At 42.2% G+C, this 10,699-nt stretch overlaps 1 protein-coding gene across 1 annotated transcript; it reads right to left on the bottom strand.

Annotated features, from left to right (window-relative positions):
* Nucleotides 1–521: 521 nt before the first annotated feature.
* On the bottom strand, nucleotides 522–2,103 carry CCL20 (C-C motif chemokine ligand 20). Its single transcript, XM_074153993.1, has 4 exons — nucleotides 2,022–2,103; nucleotides 1,654–1,768; nucleotides 847–924; nucleotides 522–549 (listed from the first exon to the last, which is right to left on the bottom strand). Exons 1-4 carry the CDS (start codon nucleotides 2,101–2,103, stop codon nucleotides 522–524), a joined length of 303 nt encoding a protein of 100 aa, XP_074010094.1.
* Between the last annotated feature and the right edge of the window lie 8,596 nt (nucleotides 2,104–10,699).

Consider the following 10,699-nt stretch of genomic DNA (forward strand, 5'->3'; position numbering starts at 1 on the left):
AACATATCACAGAGAAGTCAGATTTTAATATTTATTTTTTTTAAACTCCAATTTCCATTTTTTCTACAAAGCAGGCTTTGTTTAACAATAGGTCAAGAAGTATTATAATGCTAACTACAGTTAAAAGGAAATATTTTGGCACAAGACATGCCAAAGTAGTAACAAAATAAGCAAAATAAATAACTCACTATACACATGCTGAACAAAACAAAAATAACATGCAATAAACTTAATAAAATTCATACTCTGTACAGCAGCTTAAGGTAGTCCTTACTAAATAGTACTCATGCCATATTAGTAACATACAAATATTAGTAAAAATAGAAACTTTAACAAAATGCTTAATTCAAGCAAAACAGTGATGCAATATGAATCAACTCCAGAAGTTCCACGGTTCCAAAGAAGCCAGAGATAGTGGTGAGTAAGCACACAACAGTGTACAAAACGACGATCTCAACCGAGAGGTTGAACCCAGTGGTTCTTCAGCCACATCTGTGTTTAGTTCCCTGCTGGAAACCGTATCACATTGACATCTGCTTGAGCTTACGGCTGTTAAAAGAATGAGACAACACACATAAATAATGACCTCAGCCATAGGTCAATTATAAAGTTTCTCTCTCCAAGATGTAGCACCTCCCGAAAGAGCAGCTCAGATAGAAAAAGGGACACGTGACATGACTGTCCCTGGAAGATTCTAAAAAGGAGCAGCCATCTCTGACAGGAGATGGAAAGACAAATGTGATCAGCGTTGCCATCACAAGTGGCATTCAGGGAATGTAAGAAACAGGCTTTCATACATGCTCTGTTTTCATCAGCCTAGTAGTAGTTAGATTTTTAAATCCCTACCTCAGGAAAAGAAGGTGCTTCTTCACCCAGCCTTCCTTAGGATTTACACAGGCTTTCAGTCCACCGTGGGTGTGGAAACTGGAAAATAATGATAAAGAGATCAGTAAATCATTAGAAATCCCCACTAATAAATACTATAAAGATGCATTTGATCAAAAACATGCATTATAGTTATTCTATATAATAAACAATAGCAACTGCTTTTGTAAATGCCAGTTAGATATAGGATGAACAAAGAGAGATACCTAATGAAATTAAAACCTAACAGCTCCTTCAGTCTCAGGGGTCATTTTATGCACCATAAGTTGTGTTCAATTTATTGGAACTACTGAGACAAAGAACTTTGCTGAATGCCAGAAATAATTTGTGAGACTAAGGAGAATAGTTGCCGTCAAGCTAAGGTGACAGATCTACATTTAAGAGGGCTAAAGCCTTGTGGAAAAAAACCTCCAATCTCTATGAATTAAGAAAACTCTTGTCACTTATGTATCTGTTAACAGGTTTTGGCCAGGGAAGGCCTTGTGTTGGCTAGAGTGGCCCTCAGCTGGAGACCAAGCATGCCTTTGCACAGTCAGATTTACTGTTTACATTGTATGTCTGTCCTACGAGTTAGTATTCCCTATCAACTAGAGGTGGTGTATTTTGTTTACAGGTATTATATACAATTTATTCAGTTAATTTAACATTTTGAAAAAGCAAGAAAAAAAATTGCGCTTAGAGTGTTCAAACCATTGCTTCTGCCCAAACAGATATCGTAAGGTTAATTCGTGTCAGAAAAAGCAGAGTACCTTCTGAAGGGTAACTTACATGATTGCATGGATATCGCAGACTTCACTGGAGAGCTGTTCAGTGTAACCCTTCAGGGCCCACCGGGGCAGGCGCACTTTGGTGTAAGACAGGCAGCAGTCCTGGTTGCTTTGTGCTGGAACGAAGGAAAATGACAAGGTGAATAAAACCCATTTGGACCTCGCTGCCACGCTGCCTAGGGTACTCACTGCTCAGCCCCCTGACTATCCCGCTCCAGAAGAGGAGGATCAGGCAGCATACCGCACTGAAATAATGCCTTTCCACCTCTCCCTCGTCCTGCTGCAAGCATGCACACCCCAGCACGGCAGGCACGCTGCAGACCGGCACCAAGAACCGCTTCCCAGGGCCAGACACACGAGCTGACTCACCATCGGAGGTGCTGCACAGGAGCAGCGCCAGGAGCCCCACCAGGGAAACCAGGACCAAGCTCTTGCTGCTAATGCCAGCCATTTCCACTCCTTCCACTTCACAGCAGCTGTGCTCCCAGGAGTGCTGGGCTGCTGCCTGCTCGTCCTGCCAGCCCTGCCGCACCTCCACCTGCTTATAAAGGGGTGGCGGGAGCCACGGGAATTCACACAAGGGCGGGTTCCATTGTCATCAGCGGGTTTCCCCATGGCAAATTCCATCGTGCCCGATGCGGCCCCAGCACACCTTCCTGGTGCTATAATCGGAGATAAAAAAAAAAAAATTCCCCAGCATGCTGTGTTTTTTTTTTTTTTAAAGTAGGTTAGAAGATTCAGCCCAAAAGAAGAGGAAATAAAAGGCTGTGAGGTAATGGTTCTGTGGGTGAAGCATGTGTATTTTTAGGGGTAGGAGTGTGGGTTGTGAAATGAGGAGAACCAAGTGTAGGTAACTCTCGGTTACCTACAGAAACTGCGTTATCTACTGTATTTTAATAAGCCCAACTAGGGGGCAGAGGGAGGTGGGCCTAACCCAGACATTCATTTCATTATGGCATGCTCACAGGATAAATGATACCAGAGCACTACATTGGTATTTACTGGTTGGCCAACACAGTAACATCAGGCTTTCCAGATTACTGCATTCTGAGCTCTAAACTAGTATTGGTGGGGCCATGTGGGCAACATTGAGTATTCATGGAAATGGGTTTCTTTTACCATATATTTGCTGCCATCACTTTCATAGAATGGTTAGACTTGGAAGGGGCCTTAAAAATCATCCAAGTCCCCCATCCCCCCTCCCCCTCACCGTGGGCAGGGACACCTTCTGCTAGACCGGGTTCCTCAAAGCCCCATCCAGCCTGGCCTTGAACACTTCCAGGGATGGGGCATCCACAACTTCCCTGGGCACCTGTTCCAGTGTCTCGCCAGTTTGTCACACATCTGGAATATTTCATTTGAAACAGAGCATAAAAGCAACTTGAAGTAGGACTATATGTTCTACCGAATCTGTACTCTCCAGAATGCATTCATGCTGCTTCATAAGCAATAGCTATATCCTGTTACTTTCCCATGCCAAACTGTATTCGAGTATTATGACTCCTGAGCATGCAGCTAAAACACACAATCTTCAAACTGCCTTTGCATGGCTTGGGAGAAACCCCCAGAGAAAGGCTGTATCATCGCTGCAAGTGCACCGTTGGAGCTGCTACTGAAGGCTGCTACTTTACAACGCCGTTTAGTGACCTGTGTGAAATGAATGTGATGGCTGCCGGCCATGTCCTGGTCAAGTGTTGTACGCAGGAGCTGCTACCAGTTTCAGGTGGTTATAGAGTAACCTGAGCTTTAAGTAGCTTCTTTTAAGGTAGAGCTCAGAGACACAGTCATAGTCAGTTCATAATTACATACCTTCTATTCTTCCCAGACAGCCACCACCTCTCACAAAGGGTGCATTCCTATTATGTCTTCCCAGAAATGTAAAAAAATTGAACTCTAGAACAGGTTATTTTCAGATAAAATAATTTCTTATATAAATAGCCAGAATACAGGGGAGACTCATATGGCTGGGGTACACATGAGCAGCCTTGCAGCGTGCATGGTGTCACATGTTGGAGATGCTTCTCCTCGGAACCACTGCTATTGGCCAAGGGACAGGGGAAGAGGCAATAAAGATCTCATGCCCTGACATACACTGTTGTGTTTTGGTTTTTTGTTGGTTTTTTAACTGCTTTATGGATGATTATGAAATGCCATAAATATACACAAAGATCAATGCTCTCAGTACGCAGCTACTTCTGAACTGTTTTAAGGACTCTGTCAGCATTAGGCAATGCTACAGAATAGATAACTAGAATGATAACACCTGAAATAACAGAAGTTTGGCTTGATAGCTTTTTTTCCTTTCCATAAAGATAGGAGTAGTTAAACATTAATCACATAACTATTTCTACATTGTCATGTATCAAGAAGCATCAGGTTGACAATATGCAATTCTCCATCTTCCCCATCAGCACCACTTTTTTTTTTTTAAATTGGCTGTCCAGTGACAACCTGGGATTTTTTTATTGATTTATTATTTTTAAGCAGGAGTTCACACCATCCAGTCTCTATCAAGCAACTGCCTTTAAAGAAGATATGACAAATAGACATTAGGTTATCAACCCACATTCCTCCCATTTCACCCTCGTGCCGATACCAGGAAAGTCTCCAGCTGCTTTAGAAAGAGAACTTCCCGAGACTGTCAAGACAGTAACCATATCTTCTTATCCATGGATTAGTATCAAGAGCATCAAAAGCAGTAGGCAAACAACAATTTCAAAAAATGCTAACAAAGCCTTCTCAAAAAAGAAATCAGTTTATCTCCTGTCTTGCTAATGTACTTGTTACTCCCCAAGTTCAACTCTCCTCCATTTGTTTGGAGACTTTGTATGCAAATGATTATGATGTTAATTGATTAGGCAGCGCATCTTTTTAAAGTATCTTTTTTAAAGTAACTTTTAAAAAAAAACCTAATACCTTAATTTGCTAATAAAAACACTGCTATTAGAAATTTCACTTCCAAGTTATATCATTTCAAGTAATATTGAGTTACAATTCTATTGCTTACCATTAGTACTGATACAGTAGTTATGTTAATATATCGGTTAAATTATTGTAAAGCAAACTGAAAAATCACTAGTAAGTACTAGTAAATTGCAATTCTGCTTGCCTTGCCTCCTGCACTGAGTACTAAGGTACAAGTCTATCCTTCCTTACAAATCTATCCCTTCTTACTCTCCGCTCCTGCACTGTCTTTCAGACATAGACTTGATGGAGAGTCTGGTGGGTTGTCCACAGGCGTTGCCCCCAGCATCGTGGGGATCTTGAACCCACAGGCCGGTCTCACTGCTGCCTGGAGGCAGCCACACTCCTCCTGTCACAAGATCCTCCCATTTCTTGCCCTCTTTTTTCATTTTATACCTTATTCCCCATTTTTTCCATTTCTTGAACCCACCTTTTCACGACCCTTGCATCTCCTTTCCTCTGCCCAAACTCCTCCCAGATAACCTAATTCATTTTCCTCATTTATCCCAAATCTATTACATCCATACACAATTTTGGTGTTTCTTATGCCATTTCCTAGGCAATTACAGTGTAATATGCAATTACTGATACTGTTATCTAGATGGAGGTGGCCTTGCATCTCAAATCCCCCTTCTGACTCCACAGCTCCATTTCTTCTCCATCCAGTGCTCTTCAGATGGAATCTTCTCACCTGACTTTTGACACCTCTACTTGCTCCTAATTAAGCACAAACAGTTTGGACACCAAAGCAATGACATCACCCAGTTAGTGCTCACCCCATACTTCTGCCCTTAGGAAATTTCCCACCAGAAGCCATGGCTGGTGTTGTGCCTCGTGTCTCATAGTACTCCTGTTATCTCATGGTTTAAGAATTTAGGTTAAGATTTAGATTTAGAACAAAAGCCACAAGGAGGGGCTCAACTTCAGGAGCACAGTCTTTTATTTGTACTTAGTGTATACAAAATACCTTCAGTTTATTTGCACAAAGTAGTTTAAAAAAATAATGAAAAAAGGTTTAACACAAAGAGCTGAAGAAAGTTGCCTGCTAGGTCCTGATATGACTCATATCTTATCAGTCTTTACATTTACAAGTCCATAACACAAACAGAAGGCAAAAATATAAAAACAAGGAGGTGCTTATGAGCTCAAGGGAAACAATTATTCCCTGTGGACAAGGGGACAGCAACTGTTGTCCACCCTGACCCCATGAGACTCATCCCGGTTTCCCTCAGCGCCTGCGTGACCAAATGGGGCCATATGGACTGGCCCGGGGCCTACAACACAGGTGAAAGGCTGGGCTGCCAGGCTCCAGGGTGGCCACCAGCACCTCATGGGTGGTCATTGCTGGGCCAATACCTTACTTTTAACATCCTAATACTGATGTAACACGGAGGCTGCATACAGAGTGAGGGCGAGGGGGCTGCCCGCTCGAAGGAGGACATTATTTCCCTGCACTGGGGCCTGTGAGGCTGTGCGGGGAGGGCTGTGCCCAGAGTCCCCTCAGAGGGGCACAGCCGAAGCACAAGAGGCAGCAGCCACAAGTTGTGAGAAGGGAAATTCTCATCAAACATTGCAAAAAACCCTCTTCACAGCAAGGCGGGGTGAAGCAGTGGGACAGGTTGCCCAGGAGGGGATGTGAAAGCCTAGTTTGAATACCCTTGGAGATACTCAAACCTCCACTGGACTTGGCCCTGCCCCAAACATGGTCTTACGCTTGGGTTCCTTCCCAAGCCCAAATTATTTTTTTCTGGTTTTGTCATGTCTAACTCTCCTTTTCTTCTTTTACTTTCCCCACTTATTTGTCTCTTCTCAACTTCCCTTTGCTGTAAGTTTCTCAATGTCCCTCCTCCGATCCCCGCACAAACCCTGCTCTCCCTCCCTGTTGCTGCATTCACTGTAAGACAAAGCACCAAAACACAGATCAACAAAGTTTCCAGCCTCTCCTGTACCTCCCCTCCTGTTGATCCAGGGGCCACAGGGAACAGGCCAAACCCTCCGGTACGTGCTATGAAAGATGAGGCAAAGACAGCCCAGGTGCCAGTGCTGTAAAGCCATCCAGTTACAGCTGCTGAATGGAGAGGAAACACATCAGGGAAAACTGAGACTTTTCCAAGGTAATATTGGGAAACCACTAGCTGGGGGATGGTAAAGAGGAGAGCCGAGGAGTCAGACTGCTCTCAGACACCAGCTGCAAAGCTACAGCCTCTCTGTCCCTGCTTCCCCTGGTCACCAGGCTGCTGTCCCCTGGTAATATGCTGCTTCTCTTTTATCCCAAAGGGCTTTTACTCACAGAGGTACCTGCTGGAAGTCTGAAGTGCTGAAGAGACTTAACAGTTCAACCTTGCTAAACACTGTGGAAAAACAGGCATTATTTCTGGGGGACGGGCTTGCCCTGTCACTCTCCCAATTGCAGAGCAGCAGACTGCCTGCTTTCCAGGTGCACATGCAGTTGTGTCAATAAAGCTATGTGTTTTCATTCAAAATCTTGCACATGAGAAGCCATATGCACATGGGGAATTCAGAGCTGTACATGATTTGGAAAACAGTTTGAAATGCATTGAAACTGTAGCCCCACAGTGGTAATCTATTTGACTGTGCAGCTCTGCTATGAGGTCTGAAAACAATCATACAGATGCAAGGCTTAAAACATTCCGTTAACTTCTGAAGAGAGACACAGAGAAGGAATTTTATAATCATTAACTATTTGATTGACAGACTACAGTTCATAGTCACTTCTTTATGGGTTTAGGTCTAGTAGTAAACATGAACATGAAAGATTAATAAAAAAAAACAAACAAAAACATCTCTTACCTACCCTGATGTCAGGCACTGTCTACAATATCTTTACTTATCCCTTACAATAAGATGAGAAGCATGAGAGCTTTTAATTCCCATTTTTATTCATCCTTGCAATAAGATGTTGTTTTATTCCATATTACTGCCCTTGTTTGAACTGCTGAAAGTAAAGCACTATAGTAATACTGATGATCAACCAGGAAGAATGGAACTAAATAGGGGAAATTCCCTTCTGTAATTTCCAATGGTTTAGGAAACCTTTGACAGAGCAAAGGGCAGGAGAAGGCACTAGTTCAAAGGAACAGGGCCAAATGTGGGGATTTAATCATTGCATAATCCCTGATGACGAAACACATAATAAATCCCAAGCACAAAAGTTCCACGGGTAGCTTGCTCAACATCCCTTGAGCTTTAGAAGCTGTGATGCAAGATTGATTCTGTGCAGTTCAACGTTTGCATGACTGAGAAAAATCCTTATCTGAAGGAAGAAACCAATTTTCACTAATTATATGTTGCACTTCAGAAGGAACAGATCTAGAAATACTATTGAATGACTTGGTTTGATGCAATTACGGACAAATTATATGCCTGTTGGGAGAAATGTACCTCTGACCTATTGAAACTGCAGGTTATAAGGAGACTGGTGCATCTGCCATGAACATCCCAGTATCCGTCCTAGCACTGCTAGTTGCTTCCTGCTACATACATACAGGAACTGAATATCTGGTGTTCTGAGAGCAGATTTCTCTCTTTCAAAGTTAACCCTACTCTGTCTATAGACTCTCGTGAGAGTCACCCACCTTTTCACAGAAATGGACCTCTCAAAGTTGAAGGCAAAACCTATAGCTGGAAAGAAGGATGAAAAAAATAGTTAACTGAAGAAACAATTAAAAGCTACCTACCAAGCCTGAGCTCTAGGTTATATTAGGTTTGCTCTATTACAGCTCTATCTCCCTTCCAGTCTAAATTTGTATATGCCTTTAGGCATAACAGACACAACAAAAGAAACATTTTGACTAATACGTTTCTGACCATTAAAGAAGTCGAGAAGTGCCAATTTTCTGCATACCTTCTACAAAGGTAAGGAAGAAGGGAAGGAATCACTTGAGAGGATACAATATGTATCTCCTGCAAGGGACTGAGACCACCAGGTGTTATTTGCAGATAAAAAGAAACCTGGTTACAAAAAGTAGTAATGTGATTTACCATGGTCTAACATCCTGGAATCTTCATAAAAAAAAAAAAAGCTGTCAGTAACCTCTTAGCACTAGAGTCGTCATACAACCCCATTGAAACTAAGCCTGAAGCTTCTGGTTTTCTATAGCCCCCACCTCACCCCCTCTATGCACATTGGCCAGCACTTCTCCACTGCTGTGGCGTGGCTGTTTGCCAGAGACATACAGAGAAGATCTGGAAAAGGAGAGTGGCTGGGACTAAAATCTACAGCCTGAACATCAATACACCTTTCAGTACTAACAAATGAGGGTTTGCACTTAAAAAATATTTAATTCAGAAAGAGGAGAAAAAGATACTATTCCTTGGCAATTATGAAAGAGATATATGTGACATTTTCCAGATTTTGACAATTAGTGGACAAGAATAGAGGTAGGGAAAAAATCTGGCACTTAAATCTTTCATTAGAAATGCAGTTTTAGGTGGGCCGAAGCTGTTCATGACTTGAGTTGAAACATGTTGAATAGTTTTGCCTAAAACTTAGAAGAGGATAATTTAGAAAACATGAAGCAGCTTTTTTTTCTCATGTTCTATGTTTGCTTCCTCCAGTTGACCTAAAACTAATAAAACAAACACTAAAAAGAGGAGAAAGAAGAATTTAGTGACATGAAGTGGTAAATTTTAAGTTAACCAAGAGAGCTCATTGACTAAAAGTTTTACTAAGTCACACTTGACATAGAGAGCACTTGATCATTCTGGAGTACTCAGTATACAATTAACACAGCTGGCATTTTGTCATGTATTATTGGAAGGCCAGCTTAAAAATATCCAGTAACACCTGCTTATTTTGGATTGCCAAACAAAAAAACAAACAAGTTTTCAGCACTACGCAGTTACATTATAGGGACTTTCCTCTGGGGAGATTTAAACCATGGTTGCCCAAACCAGCTGGCTCAGATTTCCTTCTATCCAAGAGTCCTGCTTTTTTTCCAAGGAAACCACAGCCCTGGGTCCTTCCATCCCAACTCTTACGGGTTCTTTTGCATAGCACAGCTGAGATAATGCCTTTCTTATCCTCCTATACCCTTAAAACTACTTTTCTGGATCTTCGTCCTCATCTCTTGATTTCCACAGGAGGTATTTGGGGGCCCTAGCAAGGGCAGTCTTGCCCTAGCTTCCATTAAGGAAATATCTTTCAGGGTAATTTTTCCTATCTTTCTACAAGGTTCCCCTTGGCTGCTCCTAGCATGTCTTTCTTGTCCTCATTTTCAAAGTCTTTCTCACCTTAATGATGGCCCAGACAACTCTAGTCACTGGACAACTCCAGTCAGTCACAGCAGTGCCCTGTTGGTTAGACTCTTGGCCGTGGCTTTAAGGAAGGTGCTATTCCCAGCCAAGCAACACTGCTCACAAGCTTCAGGGGCTCCTGTAAACAAGTTTTCTGCTGCAAGGAGCAGAGCCAGAAAAGTTGCTCAAACACAAGATGTTTTAAGCCAAGCAATCCGGGCTTGACAGAAATCTGCTATTCCAAAATGAACTGTGTTTTACAAGAAAATCTTCGCCTCAAGTAACTAGATTTCACCTTCCTCAGATCAGAGGACAGTCCTTTTTTTCCTTCATGTTTGTACACAATGTATTGCACTGAGGAACCTGGGAACCAGGCCAGAGCTTCAAGATATGAGCCATACACTGTAACTGCTTTCTTTGAAAGGTCTAACAGGGAGATGAAGGCATGTGGAGAAAGTCTTGGACAAAATAATAATAATAAAAAGAGTTCTTCATGAAAGGGACAAAACCCAACACACTGTTGGGAAAAAAACCAAACCAACCAAAAAAAAATTCCACCAAAACAAAAAACACCCCCCCAACTTGCAAGCATTTGGTGGCTATTATCCAAACTCTTCTGAGCTGGCAAGAAATCAAGGTATTAGAAGAATCCAGGACATTTTGAGCACAAGTATTGTTACTTTCTTGCAAACACTAGCAGCATGATGCATTTATTTTAAGTCTCTCTCAAACATCATTAGAGATTTAGCATTAAATGAAGCATCCAGCTAGTTATGTGCACTTGTCAAAATGTGACAAACATTCTTCCAGCAGGGCTCTACACTACC

This window comes from Numenius arquata, chromosome 9 (assembly GCF_964106895.1).
Source record: "Numenius arquata chromosome 9, bNumArq3.hap1.1, whole genome shotgun sequence".
NCBI lineage: Eukaryota > Metazoa > Chordata > Aves > Charadriiformes > Scolopacidae > Numenius > Numenius arquata.

Coding starts and splice junctions, on each gene's coding strand:
- CCL20 (XM_074153993.1), bottom strand. CDS start 2,103: ATGGCTGGCATTAGCAGCAAGAGCTTGGTCCTGGTTTCCCTGGTGGGG. Junction 1,769..2,021: donor CCTGTGCAGCACCTCCGATG/GTGAGTCAGCTC, acceptor CCTTCGTTCCAG/CACAAAGCAACCAGGACTGC. Junction 550..846: donor AAGCACCTTCTTTTCCTGAG/GTAGGGATTTAA, acceptor TTCTTTTAACAG/CCGTAAGCTCAAGCAGATGT.